The sequence below is a fragment of the Rattus rattus genome, chromosome 14 (assembly GCF_011064425.1).
Source record: "Rattus rattus isolate New Zealand chromosome 14, Rrattus_CSIRO_v1, whole genome shotgun sequence".
Classification (NCBI taxonomy): Eukaryota; Metazoa; Chordata; class Mammalia; order Rodentia; family Muridae; genus Rattus; species Rattus rattus.
In genome coordinates, this window is record NC_046167.1 from 16,317,402 (window position 1) to 16,335,033 (window position 17,632).

At 47.1% G+C, this 17,632-nt stretch overlaps 1 protein-coding gene across 1 annotated transcript in view; it reads left to right on the forward strand.

Moving 5' to 3' along the window:
- Positions 1-17,632, forward strand: part of Itih5 (inter-alpha-trypsin inhibitor heavy chain 5) — a 98,520-nt gene that overhangs the window by 70,818 nt on the left and 10,070 nt on the right. Inside the window, exons 8-10 of the mRNA XM_032884829.1 lie at positions 9,705-9,873; positions 13,901-14,210; positions 16,500-17,059. Coding sequence (XP_032740720.1) covers positions 9,705-9,873; positions 13,901-14,210; positions 16,500-17,059 — 1,039 coding nt within the window. The remainder of the gene's footprint in view (positions 1-9,704; positions 9,874-13,900; positions 14,211-16,499; positions 17,060-17,632) is intronic.

Consider the following 17,632-nt stretch of genomic DNA (forward strand, 5'->3'; position numbering starts at 1 on the left):
GCCCCACTGACCTCTCTTCGAGGGTCTTATTGGACACTGATCACCATTGACTGAACAATAGCCTCTGTAGGGGAGAGCTTGTGCGTTTGAGGGGTGTGCCAAGGGCCTGCAGCTGCATGGGTGTGGAGGATGGAAAGGAAGAGAAAGGAAAACTCCAACTCTTGTCTCCAAGTATAGCTTAATGGGGGACCCACATCACACAAGACAGAACTGCCTCCAAGTGCTGCCTTCCCTGGGAGGGAAGGAGGACCAGGGGCTGCATGTCTAGGAGACCAGTTCTGCCTTCCATAGGCACCGCCGAGGGATGTTTCTCATCCACGTCATGGGAGCAAGAAGGGCCAGTGCCAACCATAGGGACTTTGGGAAGATTTGGAGCAGAGTTTGTGCTTTGGTCTATTTAGATTCTGGCTGAATTTCATGAAGATTAAAAGACTTACATCATAGTCAACTTAAGGCAGACCTGGAATGGACTTCTAAGATGTCTTGTTAAAAGAAAATACTTCATTCTTCTTTTAATCCAACGAAAGTACACACAGGATGAGGAGTTTGTCACAGTCAAACAGCGTTAAGCAGAGAATAATCTTTAACCTTTGAGATCTTAAATAGCTAGGATTAGAAGAGATCTTGTCAAATATCTGTACCCAGGCCAAGGTTAGCTTCACTAGGCAAATACATGTATTTATATCCATTTATCTACATACAGACGTTGTATTTCTATTTTGGAAATTTTTAAAATATTTTTTGCATATCTTTCTATATCCTTTTGTCCAAATACAGCCTGGAAGATTCAAGGTCTTTCCTGATGACATGTCTGGACAATGTTCACAGCTGGTCCTTATGTGTCAGCAGGGTTCATAGATGGGTGTTGACTGTGGATCAGGACTGTTGGAAACTAGCAGATGTCCTTCAGGGACCTCTTGCTGGCTGATCTTTTGTTTTTTAAGGAAACTTTTTTAAAAATTTATTTATTTGTTTATTTATTTATTTATTAATTAATTATAAGTGCACTGTAGCTGTCTTCAGACACACCAGAAGAGGGCATCATTACAGATGGTTGTGAGCCACTATGTAGTTGCTAGGAATTCAACTCAGGACCTCTGGAAGAGCAGTCAATGCTCTTAACTGCTGAGCCATCTCTCCAGCCGCTGGCTGGTCTCTTTATGAGTTCTCTGTTGTCCTTAACCGACTTCCCGTGAATTTGTTGTTTTCTTGCCTCACCACAGTTGCTCCCTCTCTAGTATCCCCATCTCTCCCTGCAGAGCAACCACCCTGCTGCAGTTGCTACACACACATCTCCCTCTCCTCTGTGTCCCGTTGTGGAATTTTGCATTGAAAAAGGACCGTGACCTACCGGAAGCATAAGTGACATTCTGACATCAGACACTTAACTTCCTAATCTGACTACCCCTGCCCTAATTACCCTTTCCTCTGCTGAGACTCTGCAATGCGTCAGAATTAGGGAGATAGGATGTAGCCCAAGCTGGTCTCAACCTTGTGATCCTCCTGCCTTAGCCTCTAAGTAGTGGTATTATAAACATGAACCAACCTGTATGGCTTTAATTAATTTTATATACCCGTTTGTATTTTTGTATGTAGTGTATGTGAGTATGTGTGTGAGTATGTGTGTTTATGTGTGTAAGTATGTGTGAGTGAGTGTGTGTGAGTGTGTGTATGTGTGAGTGTAAGTGTGTATATGTGTATGAGTGTGTGTGTGAGTGTATTTATGTGTGTGAGTGTGTGTATGAGTGTGTGAGTGTGTATATGTGTGAGTGTGAGTATATGTTTATGAGTGTGTGTGTATGTGTGTGAGTGTGTATATGTATGAGTGTGAGTATTTGTTTATGAGTGTGTGTGTATGTGTGAGTGTGTATATGTGTGTTTGTGTGTATGTCTGTTTGTGTGTCTGTATGTGTGTGAGTGTGTGTGTTAGTGTGTGTGAGTGTGAGTGTGTGTTTATGAGTGTGTGTGTGAGTGTGTGTTTGTGTGTGTATGAGTGTGTGTGAGTGTGAGTGTGTATATGTGTGTGAGTGTGGGAGCCATATTGGATTTGGGCCTGGTTGCCTTGTCACTGTTTGGCCTTAGTCTTAGATTGTAGGATCAAAAGCCTCTCCCTGTAATTTACGGCACAAGAAGTTTGCATTCATGGAATGTTTTCAGCCTGAACAAGACCCTTCTGGGTCTCCAGCAAGGTTTGACCCCTGCTGAGCCCTGCCCTTGCATGTGGAAGCCTTTTGTTCCCAACTGGCAGTCTGGCCAGGTACTTCTCACCTGAGTCAGAATTAGGCTGGCCTTCCTGGTTATTTCCCTAATTTATTCAGGTCACGTAGTGGGTCCTTTGTTGCTGTCTCAGCCAGGCTTCCCCACTGTGCTTGGCAGATACCTGCTAAGTGCTGTACTTGGGATATATAGTTGGTCAATAAAGAAACCAGAGGCCTCTTCCTCTTCTGGCTTGACAGGAATAACCTGTGTGTGTGTGTGTGTGTGTGTGTGTGTGTGTGTGTGTGTGTGTGTGTGTGTGTGTTTCTTTCATCCCACAGACTTTCGCCTGATTCTCGGTACCGTTGTGTATATGTGTGTGAGTGTGTGTGTGTGTGTGTGTGTGTGTTTGTGTGTCTGTGTCTGTGTGTGTGTGTGTCTGTGTGTGTGTGTGTGTGTTATGCGGGTACACTGTGTTTATGTAGAGGAGGGCATGTGTTCCTGTGGGAACGGTCCTGTGTATGAAGGCCAGGGGTCAACCTCAAGCATCCTTTCTCAGGAACTAGCTGCCTTGTTTTGAGGAAGGCCATTTTTGTTTTGTTTCTGGGGCAAGATCTCTGCCTGGGACTTAACTAGGTTAGGTTGTTTGGCCAGCAAGCACGAGTGTGTGTCGTCACCCCTGGCTTCTGCACGTGGTCTCTGCGGCTCATACACAACTCTGCCTGTTTGTGAGCGCTTTACTGACTTTGGTCGCCTATTCCTGAATGAATTTCGGGGCACCATTGCTCCTTGTAGCACATCTTGGGGGTTCTTTCACCTCTCTCCCAAAGAGAGCTTTGAGACTAGAAGAAGAAATCTAAGCAATGTGGTTTCCGGGTGTTTCCATAGTTTTTGTTCAGGTTTTAGAGAAGTGTTGACAGGTCCATCACCTGTATTCAAATATACTCATCGAAGTTACAGCCTTGCCTGATCTAAAAGGAACCCCACAGGGCATCCAGTTAGCCCTTCCTTATTCCCTCCTTTGCCTCCAGGATGGTTCGCAGGCTCGTTGAAGCTTTGATAACACATTCTCTGCCTCTCCCGGCTTACACTGATCTTTCTGGAATGTGCTAACCCTGGTTCTGGACTGTATCCTTGGACAAAGCTTGACTAGGCTTCTGTGACTCCTCAGCGTGTAAGTACGAGGCAGAGAAAGGTCAGCACAGGCCCACAAATGCTGACTCTGCTGTGTGGCCATTCACCACGTCCCTCTAGTCCCTCTGGATCCTTGTAGGAAAGGCAGAGATCTGAAGGCGATCAGTCCATCAAGTTGGAAGAAAGGAAGTCAGGGGAAAGGTTAATGGAGGGTTGAGAAGCTGTAGGCAGCTGCAGCAGCTGTCTCTCCGCTTCCTCTGGGATGGGTTGGGAGATCGCCCTAGGCAGCTCCAACGGGACTGACTATAGAGCAGCTGTCAGCTGCTGGCCTGCTTTCTCACGGTGCACAGGAGGGTAGGTCACAGCCCAGGCCTTAAGGTCACGAGGAATGAGCAGTTAAGTTACTTATTCAAAAGGATGATGGGGAGACTGAATAACTGCAGAGAATGGTCAACGTAATGCAGAAAATCTCCACGAAGGAGACAGGCTCATTGCTCTTGGGATACTGCTTAGGAGTCCCTAGAGATACCAGCAGCTAAAACCAACAATTGCTTTCCACAAGGCCCCTTGAGCCACGGGCCTCTCAGAGCTGTGGATTTGAGACACAACCTAAAGACAACCGCTGCTTAGTGTGGTTCTTGGGCACAGGTTCACAGACCTCCCAGGGATCTATATGTTTTGTTGGGGAACGACACCTGTCTCATGTTCATGCTAGGTGAGCTATCAAGAAAAAAAACAAAAACAAAAACAAAAAAACCAAGGAGCCTAGCATAAGCAATTCCCTGCACGGGTCCACTGTGTGGACTTTGGGACCCCCCACCTTCCCACTCCCACTCCCCACCCCCCTACCCCCACCCCCCACCTCCCACCCCGCTCACAGCGGCAGGGTGCAGGAATTCTTGTTGTAGCTTGTGCCTCAGCCACTGTGAGCCTACTCCTCATGGTTTTCAGTGATGGGACCTCTCTCTCGGTATTATCTGACCTCTTGTCCTGCAGCAGTTTCTTTTCCTGTTGCTATGATAAAGTAACTCTGACAAAAGCAACTTAAGAGAGAAGGGTTCATTCTGGCTCAGCGTTTAAGGGTATTTCGGCTCATACCATGGCAGGCAGGTCAAGTAGTCAGAACTTGAAGCAGCTAATCACATCCCATCCATTGTCCATAAGCAGGGTGGTGAAAGCTTGTTGAGGTCAGTTCTTTATTTATACAGTCTTGGCTCCCAGCCAGGGAATGGTGTCCCCCTACAGTGGATGGGTCTTCCCACCCGAATTAATGTAATCACAGTGATTGTCCATGGGCATGCTCAGAGGCCCATCTCTCAGGCAATTATAGATTTTGTCAAGTTAACGATGACCACTAATGATCACAGTTCCCAGAGACCAGTTTCATCTTTCTTACATTCATCACATTCCCTAACAATTTTGTGTCTTTGACTGTTTTCTCTCTGTTCCTAAGGTCAACAACAACTTCTTCTTCTTCTTCTTCTTCTTCTTCTTCTTCTTCTTCTTCTTCTTCTTCTTCTTCTTCTTCTTCTTCTTCTTCTTCTTCCTCTTCTCTTCTTCTTCTTCTTCGTTTCTGTGGTTCTTCCTCTTTCACACACACACACACATACACAGAGAAAGAGAGAGACAGAGACAGAGACAGAGACAGAGACAGAGACAGAGACAGAGAGGAAGTTTCCAAAGGACCCTGTAGCACACCAGAACCTCAACAGTGGTTAATGCTAGAGTGGAATTGTGTGTTTTATGTTTTTCTTCTGTTCTTATAAAAATGGACGGCGAGATGGTATGACAACATGTGCCTTTAATCCTAGAACTCAGAGGTCAGAGCAAGGACGGGTCAGGAAAAGCTCTGTGCTTCCGTGATAGCCAGGGGATATGTAGTGAGACTCAGGAGGAAGTGGAGGAAAAGGAGGAGGAGGAAGAGAAGGAGGAAGAAGGGGAGGAGGAGGAAGAGAAGGAGGAAGAAGGGGAGGACGAGGGGGAAGAGAAGGAGGAAGAAGGGGAGGAGGAGGAGGAAGAGAAGGAGGAGGAAGGAGAGGAGGAGGGGGAGCCACTATCACTGCCACAAGTACCAGACATTCCTAGAACCTCAGCACTAGTGAGGTTGAAGCAGGAGAACCCATGAGTTGGAGCCATTCTAGGCTATATACGTTGTCTCAAGTAAGGTTATGCAAGCAGGTGTGTAAGGGTCCTGCCTGGAGAACTAGTTGGCAGGTTGTCCTCAACTTGGAGAGAATCGCATTCCAGAGGTGAATCCAGAAGTCTTGGAGAACAGAATTGGTAGCTGTAAACTTGAATAAAGATAAGTTTGGGGGCGGGGGAGTGAGGTATGAGAGCCTAGTTGGAAATTTGGCTGAAGAAGTCGTCCTTTGACTCTTCTATCAAAGAGAGTAATGAGAAGGCCTTGAGGGAGACCATGGAAACACCAGCGAGAGTCAGAGCACGTCTGGCTTTATGAAGGATGTGCCTTCACAGTGGAGCAGCTCATAGATGTCTGAGGAAGTGCTGACTTTTGGAGTGTAGATTCTGTTTATCGTCTTAGCACCCCCAGGCATGTTTCCTGTGGATGGAGTCAGAGCTGGGAAAGGAAAAAGGGGTCTCTGCATCAGTGTTCTGCTGCGGAGCGAAGGCTTTGAGGCAGGGGTAGGGGAGGAGACAGAGCCGAGGGACTTCCCTGGCATTATGGGGGTAATAAGTACGTCTGAGCGTCTCTTTTCCTGGAAGTAGGAGGCAGCTCTGGGAAGGGTGAGGAGAAGGACTGCGGGAGACAGCCCCAGGAGATGGACTTCATGAAATGCACCCATTTTCTCATTCCTGGGTGGATGTGGAATTCCTGTAGTGCTTTCTGCATGGATGTTACAGAAGATGAATCCATTAGCTGCTGCCAAGGAAATAAACTGAAAGGAACAAAGGAATAGAGTCTGGCAGGCGAGCTGGAACAGTTCCCAAGACAAGCTGCGCAGTGGGAAAGCTCTAACTCAGCATACTTGGCTTCCAGTGGTCTTGCAGCTACAGATCCCACTGTCTTGGATGCCATCGTGAGTCCTGGCGTGAGACTTCCTGTGTTCTAATCATGTCTCCTATGGGACATGATTCTTAATTCCTCTGTACCTAAGCTGCATCGTACATGTGGGAACGCTGATTAGAGGCTTTACCACAGGTGACTGTGAGGACTGAGCCAGCCAATCATCTTTGACCCAGCATGACAGCTAATGATCAGAACTAGTAGCTGTTAAAGTCATCGTCATAATCACCATCATCATCACCAACACCTGCTCTCCTTCCTCCTCGTCCTCCTCCTCCTCCTCCTTCTCCTTCTCCTTCTCCTCCTCTTCCTCCTTCTCCTTCTTCTCCTTCTCCCTCCTCCCCTCCTTCTCCTCCTTCTCCTCCTCCTCCTTCTCCTTCTTCTCCTCCTCCTCCGTCTTTTTCTTCCTCTTTCTTCTCCCCCCCTTCTCTCCCCCTCCTTACCTCCTCCTTTCCCCCTCCTCGCCTCCTCCTCTCCTCCTCTTCCTCCTCCTCTTCTTTTCCTCTCCTCCTCCTCTTCCTCCTCCTGCTTTGTATTTCTGGCAATGTCTTTAGACTCTGCTGCTTTTCCAGGCCCACAAAATGAAGAAATGGTGGGAATGTATGGAACAGTAATTCAGCAAGGATCACCAGGGAGCTGGACAAACACATGCCTGGGCCAGAAGATCTCAGCTCATTCAGCACTTTGGGAGAGGGTATAACAGAGAGTCGTAAACGCAGATGCACCCATTCTAGTTTGCTGCAGTGGATTTTGGAGTTTCCTTTGGAATACAAGAGTTGGACTGTGGGATCTTAAGTGAGCACCTAGTTACAGGATGGAAAGATGACTGGGGAGTGAGGGAGAGAGAGAGGGAGAGAGAGAGAGAGAGAGAGAGAGAGAGAGAGAGAGAGAGAGAGAGAGAGGTTTAGAAGGGAGAGTTGGAAAGTGGTGGGTGTTTCCCACGGATGGAGAGGCAGAAGGTACAGTAACTGTCTGGATCCAGGATATGAATCAAGGTCCACAATACCCAGGGAAAGGCCAGCGGGAGGCTAGAGCAAACACAGTCTGTACCACCCCTGCCCGAAGCCAGTGCTTCTCTGAATTCTCCTTGTGCATCTCACTGGGAACCAAACGATAGCAAACGCCATGGGCCCCACTCCCTCCCCTCTGAGCATCCTTCATCTTGTTCCTGGTTTAGTGTTCAGGGCCGATGAGGCAGGCCTGTCATCCTGGTTCCACTGATGGGATAACTTAGGAGCAGCAATGTACGACACGTAGGTTCCTGCCCAGGGCTGAGCCAAGGGTAAACATTGTGCCCAGGGCCCTTGCTATGGCACCTACATCGCAGATCCTTAACTTCACACACCTTGAGTTTCCTCAAGCGTCTCACGACGGTACTCACGAACACGGCCGCGTTTGCCACAGTATCTGCTTTACAGATGTAGACTTTTTCCCTCTTCTCATGGTCTTATGGTTTCCTTTTCTGTAAGACATGTCAGAAGTAAAACAGTCACCTTTATCCAGTTATCACCCCCCCCAAGTCACCTGTATGCCTTCGCTTTGCCCAAGGTGTGTGCTTTTTATTATTACTGCTTTATATTCTCTATGACAGTCAGTCAGTCTGTCCTTTCTGTTTCTTTAAGTTCTGGATTCCCCTCCCTTCCCCTCCTCTCCCCTTCCCTCCCCTCTCCTCCTGTTCCCCTCCTCTCCTTTCCCTCCCCTTCCCTCCCCTCCCCTCCCCTCCTCTCCTCCTATTTGTTCCCTCTTTCCCACTAACCCTCTCTCCACTTTCAGAAACAAAGTGATACTGTGTAGCGCGAATGGCCTTAGCCCCAGTCGTGACACTACCCCTGGGTTCTGGGATTAGTGTGTAACACCATGCCCAACTTCAGATTCTTTTCTTATATCACCATGTCACTCTGGCTTACAGATTTTGTGACGTTTTAAAATCCTATAACAGCATCCCAAGAAATGACTCAGAGGAAGAAGGTTCTTCCCACCAAACCCGATGAACTGACTTCACACCCTGGGGCCCACAGGATGGAAGGAGAGAACCTCACAAATTGTCCTTTGACCCCCATACATGACACTGCACAAGAACCCACAACTTATCCCCACACACAGACAAATAAATAAATGTAATAAAAACTTTGAAAAAAAATCAATGTTGTCTTAGTCAAAGGTCTATGGCTGTGAAGAGACACCACAACCACAGCAACTCATATGAGGGAAAACGTTTAACTGGGGCTGGCTTACAGGATTCAGAGGAATCCACCATCATCATGGCAGGAAGCATGGTGGTGTGCAAGAGACATGATGCTGGAGAGAAGTTGATCATCTACATCCCGGTCTGTAGGCATCTGAAAGAGAGCCACTGGGCCTAACCTGAGCGTTTGAAACTCAAAGCCCACCCCAGTGACACACTTCCTCCAATAAGGCCACGCCTACTCCACCCCCTGATCGTTTCAAATGATGCCACTCCCTGTGAGTCTATGGGGTCCATTTTCACTCAAACTACCATCAATATATTTTTTATTATCTTTCATTTTGTAAGTTGTTAAATGTTAAGTCATTCATTCCCCAGTACACCCATGTCTGCCACTTCCCGAATGTTACTGGGCGATAGGATTGGGACTCAACCCAACCTACAGAAAATTTAACACTGGTTAAGGGGAAAGACATAAAATAAGCCACCATTAGCCTGAAAAATGCTTGATGGTAGGAATGTGTTAGGTCAAGGGCCAGCTTAGAGAGAGGAATGGTGGGCCTCCTTGGAGCAGTGAGAAAACTTTCATAGTGCAACTTAGCCCATCTTTCTGGGGATGGCGAATGGCTTCTTGGTAAAAGATACGGACGAAGCAACATGGAGAAACAGTCTAGTTTAAGAGAATGGTGCTTGGGGTCTGTGAGATGGTTCGAAAAAGGTAAAAATTACTATTTGCTATCAAACCTAGTAACTTGAGTTCAATCCACAAGACTCATGGCAGAAAGAGAAAACCATCCACAAAATGTCGTCGGACATCAGCTCATGTGACCTGTCAACTGTGAGTTCACATTCACACCCATGCACACATCTGCACATATACAAAAATCAAACCTTAATTGAAGAGTTTTAGAAGAGAACGGCGGTTGTGAGGATGCAGCGACCTGATACGCTATGGTTGGTAGCAGCATATGACCCGTGTTTCCTGAAACTCTCATGTCCTCTATTCAGCCATCTCATACCGTGTTCTAGCAGGTGGATGAGCTCTTTACAGGGCACACATTAACTATGAACCCCGAAGCTGGTCCTGGTCATCAGTTTCTAAGTCAGGGCACCTGCGGACAAACAGGCTCAGAGGTGACCTGTTTGTGCTTTGTCTTTTTCTAGACCCGGGAGGCCCTCGTCACAATTCTCAATGACCTCCGACCCCAGGATCGCTTCAATATCATTGGGTTCTCCAACCGGATTAAAATGTGGAAGGACCACTTGCTACCCGTGACTCCTGACAACATTAGGAATGGCAAGATCTACATGTATCATCTGTCGCCCACTGGAGGTAAAAATAAGAATGATTCCAGACGGGCCCCTTCTATCCAGCTTTGGTATGACCATACGCTCATTCTCTGTGGAGAGACAAGGCTTTGGGCGTGGAAGCTTATACTAGCAAAAGAATCAATGAGCATTTCCCCAGGTCCCTATATCGTCTTCGAGTTCATAAGTTCTTGTTTCTTAGACCATACGTTGGTCGTGACAAGCAGTAGTTGGAAAATCCATCCACAGTGTGGATCCTGAACAAGGAAGCTGGTTTTGGTAAATCATTCTTGGTTGGGGAAGATTTTGAGGTTTATTTTGATTTTCTTATATGTGTGTATTTCTATAAATTAATGCCACCTGTGTGAAGGTGCCGATGGAAAACAAAAGAGGGCGTGGCACCCCCTGGAGTTGGAGTTGCAGGCCGTTGTAGGCCACCTGACATGAGCCTTGGCTCTTTTAGAACAGAAAGTGATCTTGACTGCTTAGCCATCTCTCCCTTGATGGAAACCTGAAGCCAAGTGCACCATCCAGAATTAAGTATGTGCTCAAGCAATGGCAAGTGGAGCTGCCCTGTAAAACAAGCTATGGTCTTGCCTGAGCTGTAGCAATGGTGTATGGGCATCAGCCTCGGAGGCTCTGCATTGAATTCAGGTGGTCAGACTTGCACAGCAAAGCCCTTGACCTGAAGAGCCTTCGCGCCAGTCCCTGCTCTCCAACCCTTTCCCAAGTGCAGCTACACTATCTTGTGGAGTTCCCGTGTCTGCTAATTCCACTGTCGCTATCTGGAAACACTATGCCAAACACGCTGGTCGGCCTTTTCCCCGTGTGAGGATCCTCATACTCATCATTCCCCCTCCAAGGCGGAGCCCCCGCCCCCAATTTCCCACCTAAACTCTCTGTTTAACTTGTTGCATGGCCAGCACCTTGACTTATGCAGGCGTTTTCTATCAGTAACCAGAACTGTTTTATCATTGGGCATTTAAAATAAAAAGATGAGGTTTAATATTATAGTTATTATCTATTAAAGAAAAGCGGCTCCTCTCTGTAGCCCCTAAGTCCCGGCATGTTGCTTAATGCGTGATGCGGGCTAGGTGATTATCTGCTGGTTTCAACGTAGGCTAGTGACACTGCTTACCATTAGAATGGTGTGTCTCCCAGAAGCAATTAACATCTTTAGAAAAGAGCTGATATGTAGAACCCAAATCTAAGAATCCCACTGTGTTCTCTGTCTCTGTGTGTGTGTCTGTCTCTGTCTCTGTCTCTGTGTGTGTGTGTGTGTGTGTGTGTGTGTGTGTGTGTGTGTATCTGTCTGTCTCTCTCCCTCCCTCCCCCTTCTTTCCCTCCCCGTCCCTCCTCTCATTTGTGTGTACCACCTATGTGCAAGTACCCGTGTAAGCCAGAGGAGGGCACTATGCCCCAGGACAATTGTGTGCTGCCTGATGTGGGTGCTGGACACTGAAGCGTGTCCTCTTCAAGAGCAGTAAGAGTTCTGAACCACAACACTACCTCTCACTCTTTTTCTTTCCTTGCCCCTTCACTGCCCGGCCCTCCCCTGGAGAACGTCACAGGGCTCTGCATCCTCTCTGAAATGTTCTCTCAAGGTTGGAGCAGAGCTTCTGGAGCATGCATTCCTGGGTTAGAATCTCGCTCCACGCTTTGTTAGTCATTTGCTTCCTTCCTAGTCCATAAAACGAGAGGGTGACGGTAGTCCGGCTACCGGAGTGAGAGAGTTAAACTATTTCAAGCGTGTTGAAGGGCCCGAGCAGGTAAGGGCTCTGTTCTCCTTAAGATCAAATGTGCTGCTTGTTTTTATCCAACAGAGCAGTTCTCTTTCTGGTACTGGGGCATCCTGTGAGCTCTCCGTGGAATGGGTGGACAGTTGTGTAGGACTCTGCTTGTGGAGGGAACCCAGCACTGGTGAGCGTGCAGGAGATGCCCTGCTCATTCTGAGCCCGGATGTGCCCTGAGTGCGCATGTGCAAGCATGAGAGCTGAGCCACATTTATGCCCTGACTCTCCTTGGCTTTAGGAGAGGAAGAGTCTTGGCACTGTCAGTGCTGATTGAAGACAATACAGATGCGTGCTATATGTTCACGCCCACACACGCAGAGCCGAGATGAAATTACACACGATAAAAAGAAGGCAAATCAATGGCTTAAGAAAATGCAAGGTTCTGTTATAGCTGTATCTTCTGCGCCTGTCTGGACTCTGCACTTTGGTGACGCGTGCGGATGTATCTGTCACGAGCACGGGTTACCTACTTTTCTTCTTTTGTTTATTGTTTTTCTCTTTTAAGACAGTCTCGCTGTATATAGCTCAGAGTGACCTCAGACTCTCAGTAATCCTCCTGCCTCAGCTTCCTGAATGCTGGGAATGTATATATGCATCACTATGTCCAGCTTCTAGTCTGTCTGTCTGTTTGTTTTGTCTGTTTGTTTTGAAGACAGAAAGCAATGAGGGAAATAATTTGGTTCTTTTAAACATGGTACATTTTCCCATCCCAGCACAACACATACATCTTACTAAAAATGGAGTTTAGAATGTGAAAACATTTAAAATAAATAAATAAATAAATAAATATTTAAAAAAATAATTTTTTCATAAATATTTTATCTCAAGTCCACTACATAAAAAAAAATGAGTTAAAATGAGGGGGTTTGGTGTACACGTTTTATCTCAAACCTCTAGAGGGAATCATCAAAAAAAACAGATGTCCAACACTACAGTAAGATCACCATCCTACCCATAGTGAGGCGCTGGCTGATAAGTTGAATTTGAATGGAACTTTTAGGTAATCCAGGAGCACTACTACAGCAGGCTCCCCTGCCCCCCACGCCTCTGCCAATCAACAGCCAGTCCCTTCACCCTCCAAGAAAACAGTTGTTTAGCATCTGCTCTGTCACTGAACACTTTCATCAGAGACGCTGATGACAACCAGCTCTGTGGGCGAGGGTGGCAGGGATGGTGAACACGTGTGCTCGCTTGCAAGCGCGTGTGTGCATATGTGCACAAGGAAGCCAGAAGTCACTACAAGATGTCTTCCTCTCTCACTCTCTAACTTATTTCCTGAGACAGGGTCTTTCTTTCACTGAACCCCGGGTGCACTGGAATGGTTGGCTAATGAACTACTGTGTTCTGATAACTGGCTGTGTCCGAGGTCCTCCAGCTAGAGTTATAGAAGAAGCACACGGTCACGTCTGGCTTTCCTGCGGGTTCTGGGGATGCAGATTGTGGTCCTTAGGATTGCACACCCAGCACGCGGTCCACTGTTTCACCCCCACACACACACCACCACCACGGCCAGGAGCTCAGATTCCAATGCTTTCTCCCGTGGGTTTTCACAAGCAGAGGTGATCCTGGAGGGACAAAGACAAGGACGCAGAGATAATGAAGGCCACTCATTAATTCTTTAGTCATCTGGATCTCATCGGGGGAACATGTGAAGGCAGCTGGGAAGTTCTCCCTTGTCCCCCACATCCTCACTCTGGGCTCTGTTCTCCTTCTACGTCTCTGCCTTCATACAACTTCCTGTTCTCTTCAAAGATATTTTCATAAAATACTAGAGAGCCCATTGATATTAAGGCAAAGGGAACTTTATAGGCTGAGTCGTCACTGAACACCTTCAGAAGATTTTTATTTTTAAGTTTGTTTTTGAGTGTGTGTGAGTGTGTGTGTCTGTGAGTGTGTGTGTGTGAGTGTGAGTGTGTGTGTGCGAGTGTGTGTGAGTGTGTGTGTGAGTGTGTGTGAGTGTGTGTGAGTGTGTGTGTGTGTTGTGGTGTGTGTGTGTGTGAGTGTGTGAGTGTGAGAGTGTGTGTGTGTGTGTGTGTGTGTGTGTGTGTGTGCGTGTGTACCTCCTCACTCGCAGGACGTTTTTACGGTAAGATAATCACTTACATATAGTAAGCAAACACATGTCAGATTTCTAGATAGACCATAAAGTCACCACCACTAAAGTCCTGCCCAGACTCCGAATGGCTGAAGGCTGGCTGCCGCTGTGACCGTACCTGCAGAGGTAGAAGCCATGAGCTGTTCTGTGTTGATGTCCTACAGGCACGGACATCAATGGGGCCCTTCAAACTGCCATCAAACTGCTCAACAACTACGTGGCCCAGAATGACATCGAAGATCGAAGCGTGTCCCTCATCATCTTCCTCACGGATGGGAAACCCACCTTCGGGGAGACCAATACCCTCAGGATTCTCAGCAATACCAAGGAAGCCACTGGAGGCCAGATCTGCATCTTCACCGTTGGCATCGGCAATGACGTGGACTTCAGACTGTTAGAGAAGCTTTCGCTGGAGAACTGCGGTCTCACGAGGCGCGTTCATGAGGAGGAAAAGGCAGGAGCACAGCTCATCGGGTAGGTTGTCTGTCTCCTCATAACCAGGGGCTGAGGGTAGATGTGGTAAAAACCCAGAGCTAAGGACTGCCTTTTTCACTCAGTCGCTGGAATGAAAACCGTTCACTGCGTTGAGGGATGTTACTGTGGGGTTGATTCTTATATTTAAAATCATTTTTAATTATTTCTTTTTGTAGCACTGGTAATTGAGCCCAAGGGCTTGTGTATACTAAACAAATGATTTACTCACCAGCGAGCTAGCCAGCCCCTCTGTGATTTTAGTTTGATATGTGGATCTTGTTAAATTCCCAAATGGCCTTGAATTTGTTATCCTGCTGCCTTGTTGGTGTAACAAATCCTTGTGTGTAACACCATGTCTGGCTCATAATCGTTTTTGGAAAACAGGTTTGAGTTTAATATGTGACTTTAGGTAGGCTTTGAAGGCTGTCTCTGCCTCGGTTTCCTCTTTTGCAAAATGAGGATTATAACCGATGACAGTTTAATGGACAAACTTGTAAAGATTAATAATTACTGCACATTCATGGTCAGGTAGTTGTTGACAGCAGTACTGTCCCCAGATTCAGCACAATGTACCCCCATGTGCATTATACAAATATGGGATCTATTTCAAAGGAAAAGCCTCCTTGATCTAGATTTCAGTTGCCACAACCAAAGAAATTTATGAACGATAAGCCCATCTCTAAGATACACAAGCCAAACAGGTGGGTGCTATGGGGCTGGCTGACATTTTTCTCTGACAATTGTGAGCACATAGATCGCCTTCCTACCCTGTAAAAGAAAATTATCCAAAACCAGATTCAAAGAGAGAAAACCTGGTACCAGAACTAGCATTTAATCAGGAGGTGACGAGGAGAAGCAATTGCCTTGAAACCCATTGTCAAAACTGCCATTGTCCCAGAGATGCTCTCTATACCTTGTGTTTCCAGAGAACTTAAAACAAGGCACATATTTTGTGTATTCATAATCTCCTGTGGCCCTCACGAATAGCTAGAAGGCGGTAGGTAAGGGTAGACATTGCGATGCCTCACAAACGTATCTAGCTGTACCGACTTAAAGTGGTTTTATTTAAGTGTCCTTAATGGTTGATAAAGGTTAGTCTGCTCCTGTATAGTCACTCACAGACCAAATGGGACTTCATGCCCCCACTTCCTTAGGCTTTACTCTTATCCGCGGCATAGAAATTGAGTCACTGTCATTTCTGATCTCTAGACCCAACAGGAAGAAAAGAAACAGAAGTGAACACGGGCTGTTTTACTACAAGCACATGTCTTGGAAGGCGTACATAGGGCTTCTAGCTACATTGCACGGGTGAAACTCATGACATAGTTGTCCGCAACAGAGGCTATGAATTCTTTTGTAGGCAGATGGTCACATGCCCAGTTAGGAAACTATCATCTAAAAGGAGTGATCAGACATAGGAAGAGAGCTGGTGACTCTGGAAAAGATGCTGCTAATGTCTCAGGCCTATTGATGACATTTGAGGAAATGGAGCCACGTGTCCTAAAGCAAGGGAGTGGAGACAGACCCCCATGTCCCTCCCTTTCTAGATCCTTAGAAGGGAAATGGTAATAGCATCACTGAGTAGCCAGAAGCAGCCATGTAACAGGTCCACAGGAAACGCTACTGGAAGCAAACGCTACATCCCATAGAAGCTCTGTCTAAAGTCCAGGTGGGCTAAGTTTCATGCACGGCCCCAGGTACCTTCATAGTGTGTAGTTGATTTTAAAAAGCAAATCATGCTGGAGAGATGGCTCAGCGGTTAAGAGCACCCGACTGCTCTTTCAGAGGTCATGAGTTCAATTCCCAGCAACCACATGGTGGCTCACAACCATCTGTAAAGAGATCTGATGCCCTCTTCTGGTGTATCTGAAGACAGCTACAGTGTACTTACATATAATAAATGAATAAATCTTTAAAAAAGAAAAAAAAAGCAAATCATAAGCAGAGAAACTTAGGTATGTCCAGTGGAAATTTACCAGGTGCTTTGAGCAATTTTGGAATTGTATCACATGAAGACTATTTTAAGAAAGTAAGGTTCGGCTAGGCAGTGGGGGATTTTGATTGATTCTAAGGAGGCTACCGTCCTCCTTCCTCTGCAGACCTGGAAGCTCTGTGAAATAGTGAATGTTCACTCACTAGAGGGATTCAGGTCACTGCTGCTACCAAGCAGTGCAGTGCAGGATGCAGTCACGTGCACAGTTGGACCCATACCCTCAGAGTCTGATTTACCTCAGGACTGACCACCTGTAGCCCAGCCAGGCCCTGATCCTCTCTGTCCTCCCTCTGCAGGTTCTACGATGAGATCCGGACGCCGCTTCTTTCTGACATCCGCATAGATTACCCTCCTGACGCGGTAGAGCGAGTCACCAAAACCCTGTTCCCCAACTACTTCAACGGCTCCGAGATTGTGATTGCAGGCAAGATGGCGGACAAGAAGTTTGATCAACTGCACGTGGAGGTCACTGCCAGCAACAGTAAGAAATTTGTCATCCTGAAGAGAGACATCCCTGTGGAGTCCCGGAAGATGGGGAATGACGTCTCCGTCACGCCCGGCTCAGTCAGCGGGGGCGGGAAGGACCCCAACCATCTAGAGCGCCTTTGGAGCTACCTCACGGTGAAGGAGCTGCTGAGTTCCTGGGTGCAGAGCAACAGTGAACAAGAGAAAGAGCAGCTGAGGCAGAAGGCCCAGGCTTTAGCCTTGAACTACCACTTCCTCACCCCCTTCACCTCCATGAAGCTGAAGAAGCCGGGGCTCCACCCGAACCAGCTGGAGGACACCCACGGCATGTCTGCAGCCACAGGACCCACGACAGTGGTGCAGAACCTTCGAGAGGCCAGCATGCAGCCAGGTAGCATGGACTCGGGGGTGGCCTGCGTGTAAGAGCTAACTCCTCGTAAGACCAAGGGAACCTCAGAACCTTATCACAGCGTAAGCGTTGTAAACAATGACCCTACATGGAGGGCACGGTCGCCAGATGCTACCTCAAGTAGCTATGCTTGGTCTAAACTGTAGCTCACAAGCACATAGAAAGAATGGCAGGCGGAGGAGAAATGTTGCTCACTGAAGTCACCTCATGGGGCTGAGGCAGAAAGACAGTGAATCTAAGCTCAGCCTGGGCTATGCAATAAGATCGTGTCTCAACAAAATAGAGACAAAGAGCACATATACATTGAAAAGAAAAACCCCAACATGTGCACTCTTGAAAATTCGTGATTTACACACCCTTCACTTTGATGAGAGTTGACAGAACTCTTAGTGACAGGAAAAAGTTTAAACTACAAACAAAGGCCACATCATCGGTTACTACCAGCATGTGGAAAGTGGCCTGGTTTTTAATGGGTAACATTTTTATTGTTCTTGTCAAGTTTCCATCCCCTAGAAAGGAGCAGAACGTTAACCAGGTCCTCCTAGAATCACATAA